The sequence below is a fragment of the Hyperoodon ampullatus genome (assembly GCF_949752795.1).
Source record: "Hyperoodon ampullatus genome assembly, chromosome: 1".
Lineage (NCBI taxonomy): Eukaryota > Metazoa > Chordata > Mammalia > Artiodactyla > Ziphiidae > Hyperoodon > Hyperoodon ampullatus.
Genome location: NC_136914.1, coordinates 213,964,374 through 213,975,809, shown reverse-complemented (window position 1 = coordinate 213,975,809; position 11,436 = coordinate 213,964,374). Strand labels below are relative to the sequence as shown.

General features: G+C 35.0%; 1 protein-coding gene across 1 annotated transcript in view; it reads right to left on the bottom strand.

Annotated features, from left to right (window-relative positions):
• Positions 1-806: 806 nt before the first annotated feature.
• The window catches only part of TRUB1 (TruB pseudouridine synthase family member 1), a gene marked incomplete at both ends in the record, with an annotated part of 28,930 nt that continues 18,300 nt past the window's right edge, over positions 807-11,436 (bottom strand). The window contains 4 exons of the mRNA XM_079705289.1: positions 807-1,066; positions 1,870-1,926; positions 3,960-4,099; positions 5,437-5,509. Coding sequence (XP_079561415.1) covers positions 807-1,066; positions 1,870-1,926; positions 3,960-4,099; positions 5,437-5,509 — 530 coding nt within the window. The remainder of the gene's footprint in view (positions 1,067-1,869; positions 1,927-3,959; positions 4,100-5,436; positions 5,510-11,436) is intronic.

Below are 11,436 nucleotides of genomic sequence, written 5' to 3'. Positions count from 1 at the left end.
TGAAGGCATTCTTTAGCTTAATTTTTTTAAATTAGGTTATTTAGTAAATTGGTACAGGGTGGTCGACTGTACTGATTAAATTACCAGGAAACTATCTCATAGCTGCCAAAACATAAGCCATAGGAGCTGTTCTGTGCTAATGGGAGAGTAGAGGTGAATTTAATTAAACATTTAGTCTTCTATTTACATTCCATTAGTGGTAGCAGCAATAATTTGGTTCTTCCACAAATATTTACGATAGAAGTTTATTAGCTTCTAAGATCTAAACAAACACAGCTATTTCCAAGATAAGTGCAGCCTTATCAAAGAAATGTTCCTAATAATCATAAACTCTCCAAAACATGAGTTAAATAATGGCTTTTTCAAACATAGTTAAGGAATTTCAATAACCAGAGTCACAAGGAAGCCAAAATAAAGTCAAAGAAACTAATATACATTCACTTTGTCACACCAAAGAAACATTTAGCTCATTTTTTCCCCTCTGATTAGAAAATGTGGTCAACTTTTTCACAGGAAAAGACTTTGATGAGAGATCAAAATCAGAAAGTTGATTTTCCTGAATCTAATCTAACAACATAATAACATCCTAGAAGAACATTCTATAGTACAGCAAGAACTGAACAACTTCAAGGCTATTTATAATGTACAGCAGATAAATTGTGCACCGTAGAAACCATAAATGATGGACATTTTTCCTCATGCAAAAAAAAAAAAAAGAATCGTTTGTCTTGGCACACACACAGCTTGTCATTCTGCACACAGGATTCAAATGTCAACCAGGAAATGAAGACAATCCCAAGCCAAACTTAAAATGTCTTAATCACATCATCTTCTCCCTTTATCTCATTTAGAGTTATGTACTCACAGCTCAAAACTTGCTCATTAGACTCCTCAGGTTTTGATTTTTTAAGTGCCATCTCTGCTGGGAGAAGGGATGAGCACTGCTCAAGAGATTGTGCAATGTCATCAATTGTCCATTTGTCTTCGGGAAGGGCGTGCTCCTCCAGTGTAAAGGGTCCCTGTTTAGTGCGGGTCAGCTCTAGCACATTGGCACAGGAAGACAGTTCTATGGCAACAAAAGGTGAAAAGAAAACACAAGATAAATGATTCAGTATTTCATTCAAATACTGAAGCAACATAAATGATCCAGTAATTCAGTATTTCATCGGCTATAATTTTACAAATGACAGAACTCGATTCAGAACTCTCAAAACCACCTCAAATGTAAAACTCTAATTATCCAATATAATAGCCAAGAGCCTTGAGATTAAGAAACAATTAAGGAGCAAAATAACATTTAATAACTCACCTAATAAACTGCTTTAAAGTCTACAAGGAAGTTGCACACACTCTTCTTATTTAACCCATGAAACAACCCCATGAGGTAACTATTAGTCTCACTTTGCGGATGAGGTAACGTGACCTGTCCAGTGTCACAACTGCCAGAAAATGGCAGGGCCAGAACTGCAACTTCCTGGCTGTTTGTAAGACTATGGCTTCCAGTTTTTTTAAAAAAATTTGACTTGTAGCGATAAAAATAACTTTTAGAAGGGTTAATCTTTTCTTCTTATCCCTACTTTGAGTTAAAATATTTTATACTTGAAAAAAATGTTGGTCCTTAGATTCATTATTCACATCTTCATTTTCTATTCCTCTTTTTCTCCTCTCTCCCATTACAAGCATTTCACTGCAGCTGCTCACGCTGATAATTGTCTTCCATAAACCTATAACGCTTCGAAGGTGGAAGGCAGCAAGAATCCAGTTCCTAAGGCCAGTACCCAGAGACATGGAAAACGGAAAATTCCTTCTTCCCATCAAAAAGGAATATTACTCTCTAAATGATAATTCATAATTCATCTTTATGCTTACCTTTGCCAATGTCACTGACCAAGCTTCTGATATAAAAACCTCCTCCACATTCAACATCTGGAATGTTAACAGTGACATGGTAAATTGCTAACCGCCTATGAAATCCACTTTACATAGAAATGATGCCCCTAAACAAATGTAAAAATGTACTATGCAAACAATCGAGTGATAAAACATTTATGCACTAAAATATAAATTATTCATCCAGTAGCATATGTGTTTGTGAGACTGAAAAGTCAGAGTGTGGAGAAAGCAAACAGCAGAAACTCTTGAACACATTTTAAATTACATGGCAAGTCATACCACTTTAATACTTCAGCCTTGTTCATTTAATAGGTTTTAAATAGTTAGAAATCTCAGCTTTGCTATTATGAGCTGCAGATTTAAAAAACTATTTTCAGATTTGTACATCTTTTTCATTTAATCAGCTTTAAATGGTTAAACATCTCAGCCTTGCTATCATGAGCTGTAGATTTAAAAAATATTTTCAGATTTGTACACTCAAAAAATACAACAAACAAAAAAAAACCCTTTTCAGTGATAGGAATTATGTTTGGGGTAATATACTACATGGAGAACTCAGCATATTTAAATATTCTCTTGGAAATATTCCTGAAAAAATCATGAAATAACTTAAGATTACACAATGTACCAGAATTGAATGCATAACTAAACATCTTCTTAACGCAGTATAATACAAGTTTATTGGTTAAGTGCAGGGCTCTGGATTATTTTTATTCATCCAGAAGACATCCGGAAAAGAACTGTATTTTCACAGAAGAGGACTACTTTCTGTTTCTAGCTTAGCATACAAATAAAGCTATTTGAGGGAATTAATCAAAACTCCCCACCTGGGGATTTCAATTTCCTTTTTTCCCCATCAGCTCAAGGTTGGGAGCCACTGCTGAGATAAAAAAAAAATGAGCACTAGGATCAAATGTAGGTGTTCTACATTCTTGCACTATATTTGACTTTGGTGAAAAGAGTCAAATATGGACTACTACAAATTCCAGTGAACAAATGCAACTGGAAACATTTGAGGTTTTTTTGACTTTCATAGATAATATCTATTGTGCCAACACAGAGGCCGCATTTTCATGGAATGGAGTGAAACATTTTTTAGTATGTTTGTTTCATTGTTTGCCTAATATTTTAGAATCAGGAAACTTAAGGAGTGACTTTTTAAGAAAATTGTACAAAACCCACAATCTACAGGAACTTAATACACACTAAATAATAATGTCAATGGGAAAAAAAGCAATGAAGTTTAGGAAAAAAGGTTTTGGGAAATTATGTCTACAAGGAATCCCATTCAGTATGTGCACCATGAAATTGGGAGCAGGGTCAATTTCAGGGAGCCTGAGGATTAATAAGAACTACAGCTTTTGATTCTCCACAGCTCTTATACGTTCAGGGCTTTAGCTAGGAGATCATAAAATTTCCAAACAATAGAAAAAAACTTTTTGGGTTTTAAATTTATTTCAAATATGGATTATAGATAAATTCAAATTGATAACTTGAGTTAAAATTTACCACATGTCTAGGAATACATTTCTGCCTTACCCATTACTCCTATGTTTTCATGATCTTTAGCAGTAATCTATTGGTGACAAAGAAGGGGGGGTGTCACTCCACTCTTAGAATTTCTGGTCCAAAAACTGAAAATGCACTGTTTTAAAAGGACAAATTAATGTCAATAAAAAACTGAGTGTAAGCTATCAGGTACTAGGCAAAATGGGGAACAAGTATCCATAAGATAATAAAATACAAAATACAAAATATTGAAACTATGTACTCCTTACCTATTCTTCCCCATAAAGATCCAAAGTATGTTACTTCCAACTTTATAGTAAGATAATATAATATATGAAAAACTCAGACTATTTAGGATATTTCTGAGCCTCCATATAGCTATAGGTATTCTCATTATTTGTGCTGTCAAAAAGGTATTAACAAATTCTAACCTTCTTTAAATTCAAATTTTTAAAAATCTCCAATATCCTAGGGATCCACTAAAATTACACAGAAGTAGCGAAATATAAAATAAAGGCACATGTAAATACAAATGTTTTCAAATTTCTTCATCTTACCTAATGTGAAAAATGGTGGCTGGAATTTCTGAAGGGAAAGACTGTACACGGTAACTGGCCTGGCAGGTTTTGCTTCTACTACTTCACCTCTCTTCATCAAAGTTGAAAGTCTCTGTCCGTCTTTCTTTAATGCAGAATAGCTTGCAAGGTACAAGAGGGAGTCAGGAAGAGAAGGAGGGAGGAAGAATAGAGAGAGATTGAGAAAGAAAGAGAGAATAATTCCAGATTACAGCATGGAAAGAAAGGATGATTAGCAGCCCTTTAAACTGAAAATCCTTCTAAGAATGAACTAATTTTTTCTTCTAATCTACTTCACAGTGGTGTCACAGATAGAGTTCCTAAATATCTTTGAGGCTAATACAGCTCATTCTGGCACTCAGTGAGCAATGTTGTCAATATTTCTCTTTAACCATCTTCCTGGAGATGGGCTATTCATGTCTTCACTAGTCCTCATTCTGGGTTAAGGGTCTCCGGTCACAATGATCTCAGCTATATTTCCTTTTAACAATATATTTCCATTATAATAATATTCATTTTCACATATAAGTTACCAAAATGTTTCCAAAGAGCAAATAAGCAAATAACAGATCTTATCTTTGTGTGATTAAATTTTACTAGACCACAAAATCCTTGCAACAACCACAGAGAAGAAAATTCTAAAATAATTCTTATAAATATAAATGTTTACTATATCTTAACAATAATGATCCAAAATAATGTTTATTCAGATCCTGCTACAATTTTTAAGTCTTCACATTTGAGGCAAAATTATGAAGAAACATTTCTCCATAGATATTTCAGTGTTCTCGAAAAAACTTAAGATTTTTTAAAAACACAAAATATATTCTAAATTCTAAAAGAACTGTTAGTAACATATCCTGACACATCCTATAAGCCATTAAAAAAAAAAGAAGCAATTTGCTTGAAATGGTAACATGCACAAAAATATGGCTAACTGGTAAATCAATATCATTATACTTTTAATAAGTTATAATTCTCATCTGTTTCATTTATTGCAGAGAATTGTGAAGTATAAGGTTCTGGGCCCAAAAGGAATGGGCCCAACACCTGACAGGAAGTGCCAATTGGACTCTGAATCACAGCTCTGATGCCTGTACCAGACTGGACTGGTCCCTTCACAGCAATTCTGGGAAAAGTGACATCTCTGCTCTCCAGAACTGCCCTGATGTCTACAGATGGAATCAGAAGAACCAATAAATCCTGGAAGAGCACAGAGGTCAGGCTGTGGCAATATCCAGAGACAGAGGAGACGACATCCCACTACCTCTTCGAGCGTGTCAGAAGCTCTGCATCCTATCTGAATCAGGTTCACCTTACTTGATCATTTGTCAGATTTAAAACCTGCCTCACCATATAGTAAAAGGAAGCCCCTCTTCTTTTTTTTTTTTCATTAAAGTGATGTTAGCCACTGGAAAATAAAATTAAACATTTATTCAAACTCATTAATTGAACTTACAGGGGAGGTACTTGCATTATATTCCCAGTAAACTTCTGTAGAATGCCTTCAAGATCTTCCTGTGTTATTTTATCTGCCAAAAATGAACCAAAAAAGTGACACTAAAACAACCACAGAAGTACATGTGCTATTTTTACAGCACTGACAACTCTGAAAATTAAAAAAAAATTTCCAACAAAGCATTTATTACAATGTATGTTTTGCAGGTCAAATTCTACCTTGTTGAGATGGATAAAATACATGCAAATGAGATAAAAAGGGGAAAGTCTTATATTGTCCAATATTAAGACTAAATTTAATTTCCTTTGCTTCATTTTTTTCTCCATTAAAAATGATCCAATCATCTTATATGCATTTACTACATACTTACTATGGCCTTCAGAAGACCTGAGAAAAATGTTGCATAAAGCTATAGGAATGGTCCTGCAGTGATCAAAACCAAAAACGCAGTGATCAGAAAGTAAGTAGAAAAATACCAGTAAAGTTCATTTCTAAGGTTTTCCAGGCATCAACTATTATAAATAACTGAATAAGTTATTGTAGATTATCAAGTACTAACCACATTTAAAATTTTACCTGATAGATTTCAAAACTGTTGTATTGTATGGTATACATTTTCCACACTCACATTAACTTTGTCCCCAAGTAAAGTTGTATTTATGTCTCCTTCACTGCTCTTTGAATTGCAGTCAGGAGTCTGGCTTTTGCCTCAAAAATAAGCCAGTGCAAAAAGAGAATATACATAGCAAAGATTTTATCTGTCTTAGTCAGATAAAGCTTTTCAGCTTGTATATGATACTCTTTCAAACAAAATGATGCAATATTAAAGTACTGTTCTATAATTTTAACAACTGAAAACTATAACACACTGAAATTCAATATTTGGGATTTTCACATATAGATAGGTGACTATCCATATTTCATATTCAGTAATAAACTAAGTTACAGAAATATTCTATAACCTGTTTAGGTTATAGCGATGGAAAGAAATTACAGTCTTCTTTTTCACTTTGTAGGAAATTTATTTAAACTTTTTATTCTGGTGTATACATGTCACATTTGATTTTATTTGAACAATATTAAACAAAAACTAATGTGCTTTGAATTACTGTTCAAACAACAGAATAAAAATTAAGAGACAGCATGGAACGTGTCCAGATTTCAATATCAATGCAGCAAAAGAGTCTTAACCTCAGTGTGACCTTGATCCTTACAAGCTAAACATGAACAAAAGACCAGAATCTACTAGACTCAGAGGAGAGCTACAGAACTCAAAAGAATTTCTCTAACATCTAGCTCCAAAAAGGCAGATCTGAAAAGCCTATTCTGTTCAAACTGCTTTTCAAACAGATGTATCTCATGATATGAATGGATTTTTCCATGAAAATTTTTTACTCTACTGAAACATTAAAACATAATTACTGGTGGCACCTTAGTTATGCAAAACTTCCAAATCTAGACAGCCAACATGACCACCATGCTGGCAATTGCTGAAAGAAATGCCACTGTTGATAAAATTGCTATAGCTCACAATCTAGTCTGCCACACATTTTAAAAATAAGACCAAACAGCTTTCTACTTCCGCCAAATTGGTCTCTTTACTGACATTCCTGCCAATGCGTGCTCCTTTGTTCTGCTTCAGTGGCTCTTTTACTGATATTCCCTCACACAAGGTGACAAGATGTACTCTTTCTCATTCTACTTCTGCCATGCATCCTAGGCATTTATGGTTTTGCTGTTCATTCTGAAATTAATCATTCACAATTTTTAACTGTCACCTACTATATATATGTAGGTATTACCTCACCAATGGAATTCTTATCTCCTTAAAGGCAAAGATAGCTTTTCCTCTTACATAATGCACACAATTAAGATGGTACTAAAGACATTCTTGCTGAATTTAATTTGCTGATGAATAATAGAATCTCAAGGTTAAAAGAGCATTTAAAAGTCACCAAGGAATCATTCATTTGATGTTCGAATCACCAGACAGAAAGCCTATGCAGCAAGTTATTTTACAATAAAAGCAAATATAATATTTTAGATATTTTTAATATGTAGTGAAGCATGCTGGCTATATCTGAAACATGATACTAGTCTGATCCAAATAATAATCATTGTCCCTATAAGAATAAAGACTCTACCTCCAAAGGATTTAAAAAGAAATCAAGAATAAAATCTCTAAAGCAAGTATATCCAATAACTGGCCAAAAGAAGGACCTTTGGTAGAAGATGATAGGTACAATAGAAGTACCATAGAGCTTGAGTAATTATTCTTTGTTTAGCAAATTAATAAATCATCAATGTGATAGTATTCATTTGAAATTAATTTTTTAAAGTCACTCCCATAAAATTAATATATACAAGACCATGTTACATGTTATTATTTGCTTAAAATTTATTGGCTCTTCCAGTGAACTTCCAACATGAAAGCTGGTACTTAGCTGAACTATGGAGTTAAAAGCAGGATGATGGATTTAAAAAAACAATATTCAGGGACTCCCCTGGCAGTCCAGTGGTTGAGACTTTGCCTCCCAATGTAGGGGGTGTGGGTTCGATCCCTGGTCGGGGAACTGAGATCCCACATGCCTCATGACCAAAAAACCAGAACATAAACAACAGAAGCGATACTGTAAACAAATTCAATAAAGACTTAAAAAAAAAAATTCACCCAGGATAGAGTTAAATGGTTACTGGACAAGCCTTGTCACCAAAAGCAGCTGTTAAACTGGAAACAATACAGCAAACAATTGTTTTCAAACATTAGACAACACATAGCAAGGACTATCATCCCTGAGAGAAGGGGAAAAAAACAAGGTAAGGCCCACAATCACTTGCTTTTGCTTAGGGGTGCTTTCTAAACTGTACTGCAGGGAGGGGAATAGCAAACAGAACACTGAGCAAAGATCAGAATTTGGGGAAGTGGCAGCAGCTGGAATTTGAGAGCATTACACAGAGAAAGAGATGTCTACAGGGGTCCACTTGAAACTGGCTAAATTCCAAGCTGCGCATATATATAGTGAGTCTTCACAAAGTTAAAAAAGAGCTACTACAAAACCTCTTACAAGGCTGGAAGATGTCCAAATTCCAACCCCCCAAAATGAAGAAACTTTGCTGAATACCCCAGCACTCGATAGACACCCAAGAAAAGTCATGCCTTTGGAGTAGGGCTAATGCAGACCTGAAAAAAAAGTCTACGTTAGACCCATCCTAACAAGGAATCTACAAAAGTGGCTAGAATTAATAAGTGAGTTTAGCAAGGCTGACAGGCATAAGATTAATACACAAAACTCATCTCCATCTATGTATATCTAGCAATGAACTATCAGAAATTGATATTTAAAAAATCCAATTTATAATAGCATTAAAAAAACGAAGGACTTAAAGATTTCATATACAAAAGAAGTGAAAGATCTGTACATTGAAATCTATAAAAATATGGCTTTATTTTTGCAACTTTTCTCTAAGTTTGATATTATTTCAAAATAAAAAGAAAAATCTTAAAGGACTACAATGAACAACTTTATACCAATAACTTGGAAATTTGAGATGCAATGGACAAATTCTTAGGGGAAAAATGATCTAGAATGACAAAAGAAATAAAAAATATTAAGTTTGATAGCTAGTAAAGGAATCTAATCCATGATTAAAAGGCTTCCTAATAAAGAAAACTCCAGAATCAGATGTCTACCAGTAAATTCTACCAAACAGTAGAAAAAGAAATAATGCCAATCTCACATAAATTCTTCCAGAGAATAAAAAAAAGAGAGAGAATACTCCCCATCCCATTTTATGAGGTTGGTATAACCTTGATATCAAAACCAGTCAAGGACATTAAGAGAAAGGAAAAATACAGGGTAATCTCACTCATAGACAAAAATGCAAAAATTCTGAACTAAATATTAGCAAACTAAATCCAACAATTTATGTAAAGGATAGCATATTATGATCAGGTTGGGATTATTCTGGAAATGTAAAGTTAGTTTAATATTTGACTAAGGAGGAAAATCAACAGATACAAAAAAAATTTGATTAAATTCAATGGCTGCTCATGATTAAAAAAACAAATGGCAAATTAGGAATAGAAAACAATTTCCTTACTTTGATAAGAAAGCTATTAAAAAAACCTATAAAAGAAAATCTATAAAAGTAAGGTAGCAGGGCCTCCCTGGGGCGCAGTGGTTAAGAATCCGCCTGCCAATGCAGGGGACACGGGTTTGAGCCCTGGTCCGCGAAGATACCACATGCTGCAGAGCAACTAAGCCCATGCGCCACAACTACTGAGCCTGCGCTCTAGAGCCCGCGAGCCACAGCTACTGAGCCCGTGTCCCACAACTACTGAAGCCCAAGCACCTAGAGCCCGTGATCCACAATAAGAGAAGCCACCGCAACGAGGAGCCCGCGCACCGCAACGAAGAGCAGCCCCCGCTCACTGCAACTAGAGAAAGCCTGCGCGCAGCAACAAAGACTCAACGCAGCCAAAAATAAATAAATAAATAGAAAAGGGAGGAAAACTTGCTCTTTCAGATAACAAGACTTATTCTAAAACTATAGCAATTAAGATAGTTTGGTATTAGCACAAAGATTGATTTTTAATAAATGGTGAAAAACACTATTTAGAAATAACAGAAGGTGTCAGGATAGAGAATAAAAGAAAGGGCCCCTATTAATATGGTTTGAACGTTGTGTCTACCGAGCTACAGACTCATTTTCTATGGCTAAAAATATTATTTGTCGGGCTTCCCTGGTGGCGCAGTGGTTGAGAGTCCACCTGCCGATGCAGGGGACACGGGTTCGTGCCCCGGTCAGAGAAGATACCACATGCCGCAGAGCGGCTGGGCCCGTGAGCCATGGCCGCTGAGCCTGCGCATCCGGAGCCTGTGCTCCGCAACGGGAGAGGCCACAACAGTGGGAGGCCCGCGTACCGCAAAAAAAAAAAAAAAAAAATATATATATATATATATTATTTGTCTAGATAGGATAAAATGACCTAAGATCATTCACTTGCCATTTACTGCATACTGCCTTACTTTATCCAGATGTCAGTTGTTCTCAACAGGTTAATTAAGAACCGTATTTTTGATTGTTATAATGATTGGGTAGGGTGGCGACATCAGCAGCACTTAATAGGCGAGGACCAGGGTTGCTAGATTTCCTGCAATGTGCAGTGGTACAGCACAGTGAAGAACTGTCCTATGCCCTTGCATGACTTCTGGAGGTCTGCCAGATGTTCATGTGGGTGAAAGTCTGTTTATAATTACCTTAGGCTAGAACATAACTCCATTTCCCATTTAAACGCAGAATTCTTTGTACAGTCTTACATACACTGAACTTTCCAGTGCTGAGTCATCAATACAACATTCCTGTCAGTCCGCATTTGACTTGTGGCATTCACAGTGATTTATGTATAAGTATCTGTTATATATAATATATATATGACTACTTCATGAAGACTTTCCATGTAGTAATATCTGTGTATTTACAAAATGATGTGTCTATTTTGCTACAAATTACCTTTATTTCTTCTTTATAGTCCATTTACTGTATTAACACTGATTTTTTTTTAACATGTAGGTAGTGGAGAATACCTCTGACTTTTATTTCAGGATAATAAAGAAGCCATTAGAAAATATAGGTTATAGGTCTTCGTATTAGTTCACAGAGGGTTGAGAACATAGGTCTTAGTTCTCTATATGACAGAAGTTCCTTAAGGAAACAGGGTAGGTCTTATATTTATCTTCCCCCTGGTATCCTGCTGTACAGCTTAAACAGATGACAAACATTTACTGATTTACAGAAATCATACAGAAAAATCACGTCAATCAGCAAAATTCTCTGAGCTCTCATTTTCTGGGACTACAAATACTATTCAATAAACTATAGGGAGCGCTCCTTTTCAGGGCCTAAAGAAAGTTGCTTTTCAAGATTATAATGAGACGATTTTAACAAACTAATATGCTTTCTTTAAGGTAAGTAAATAAGGTTATAAATGATACAATA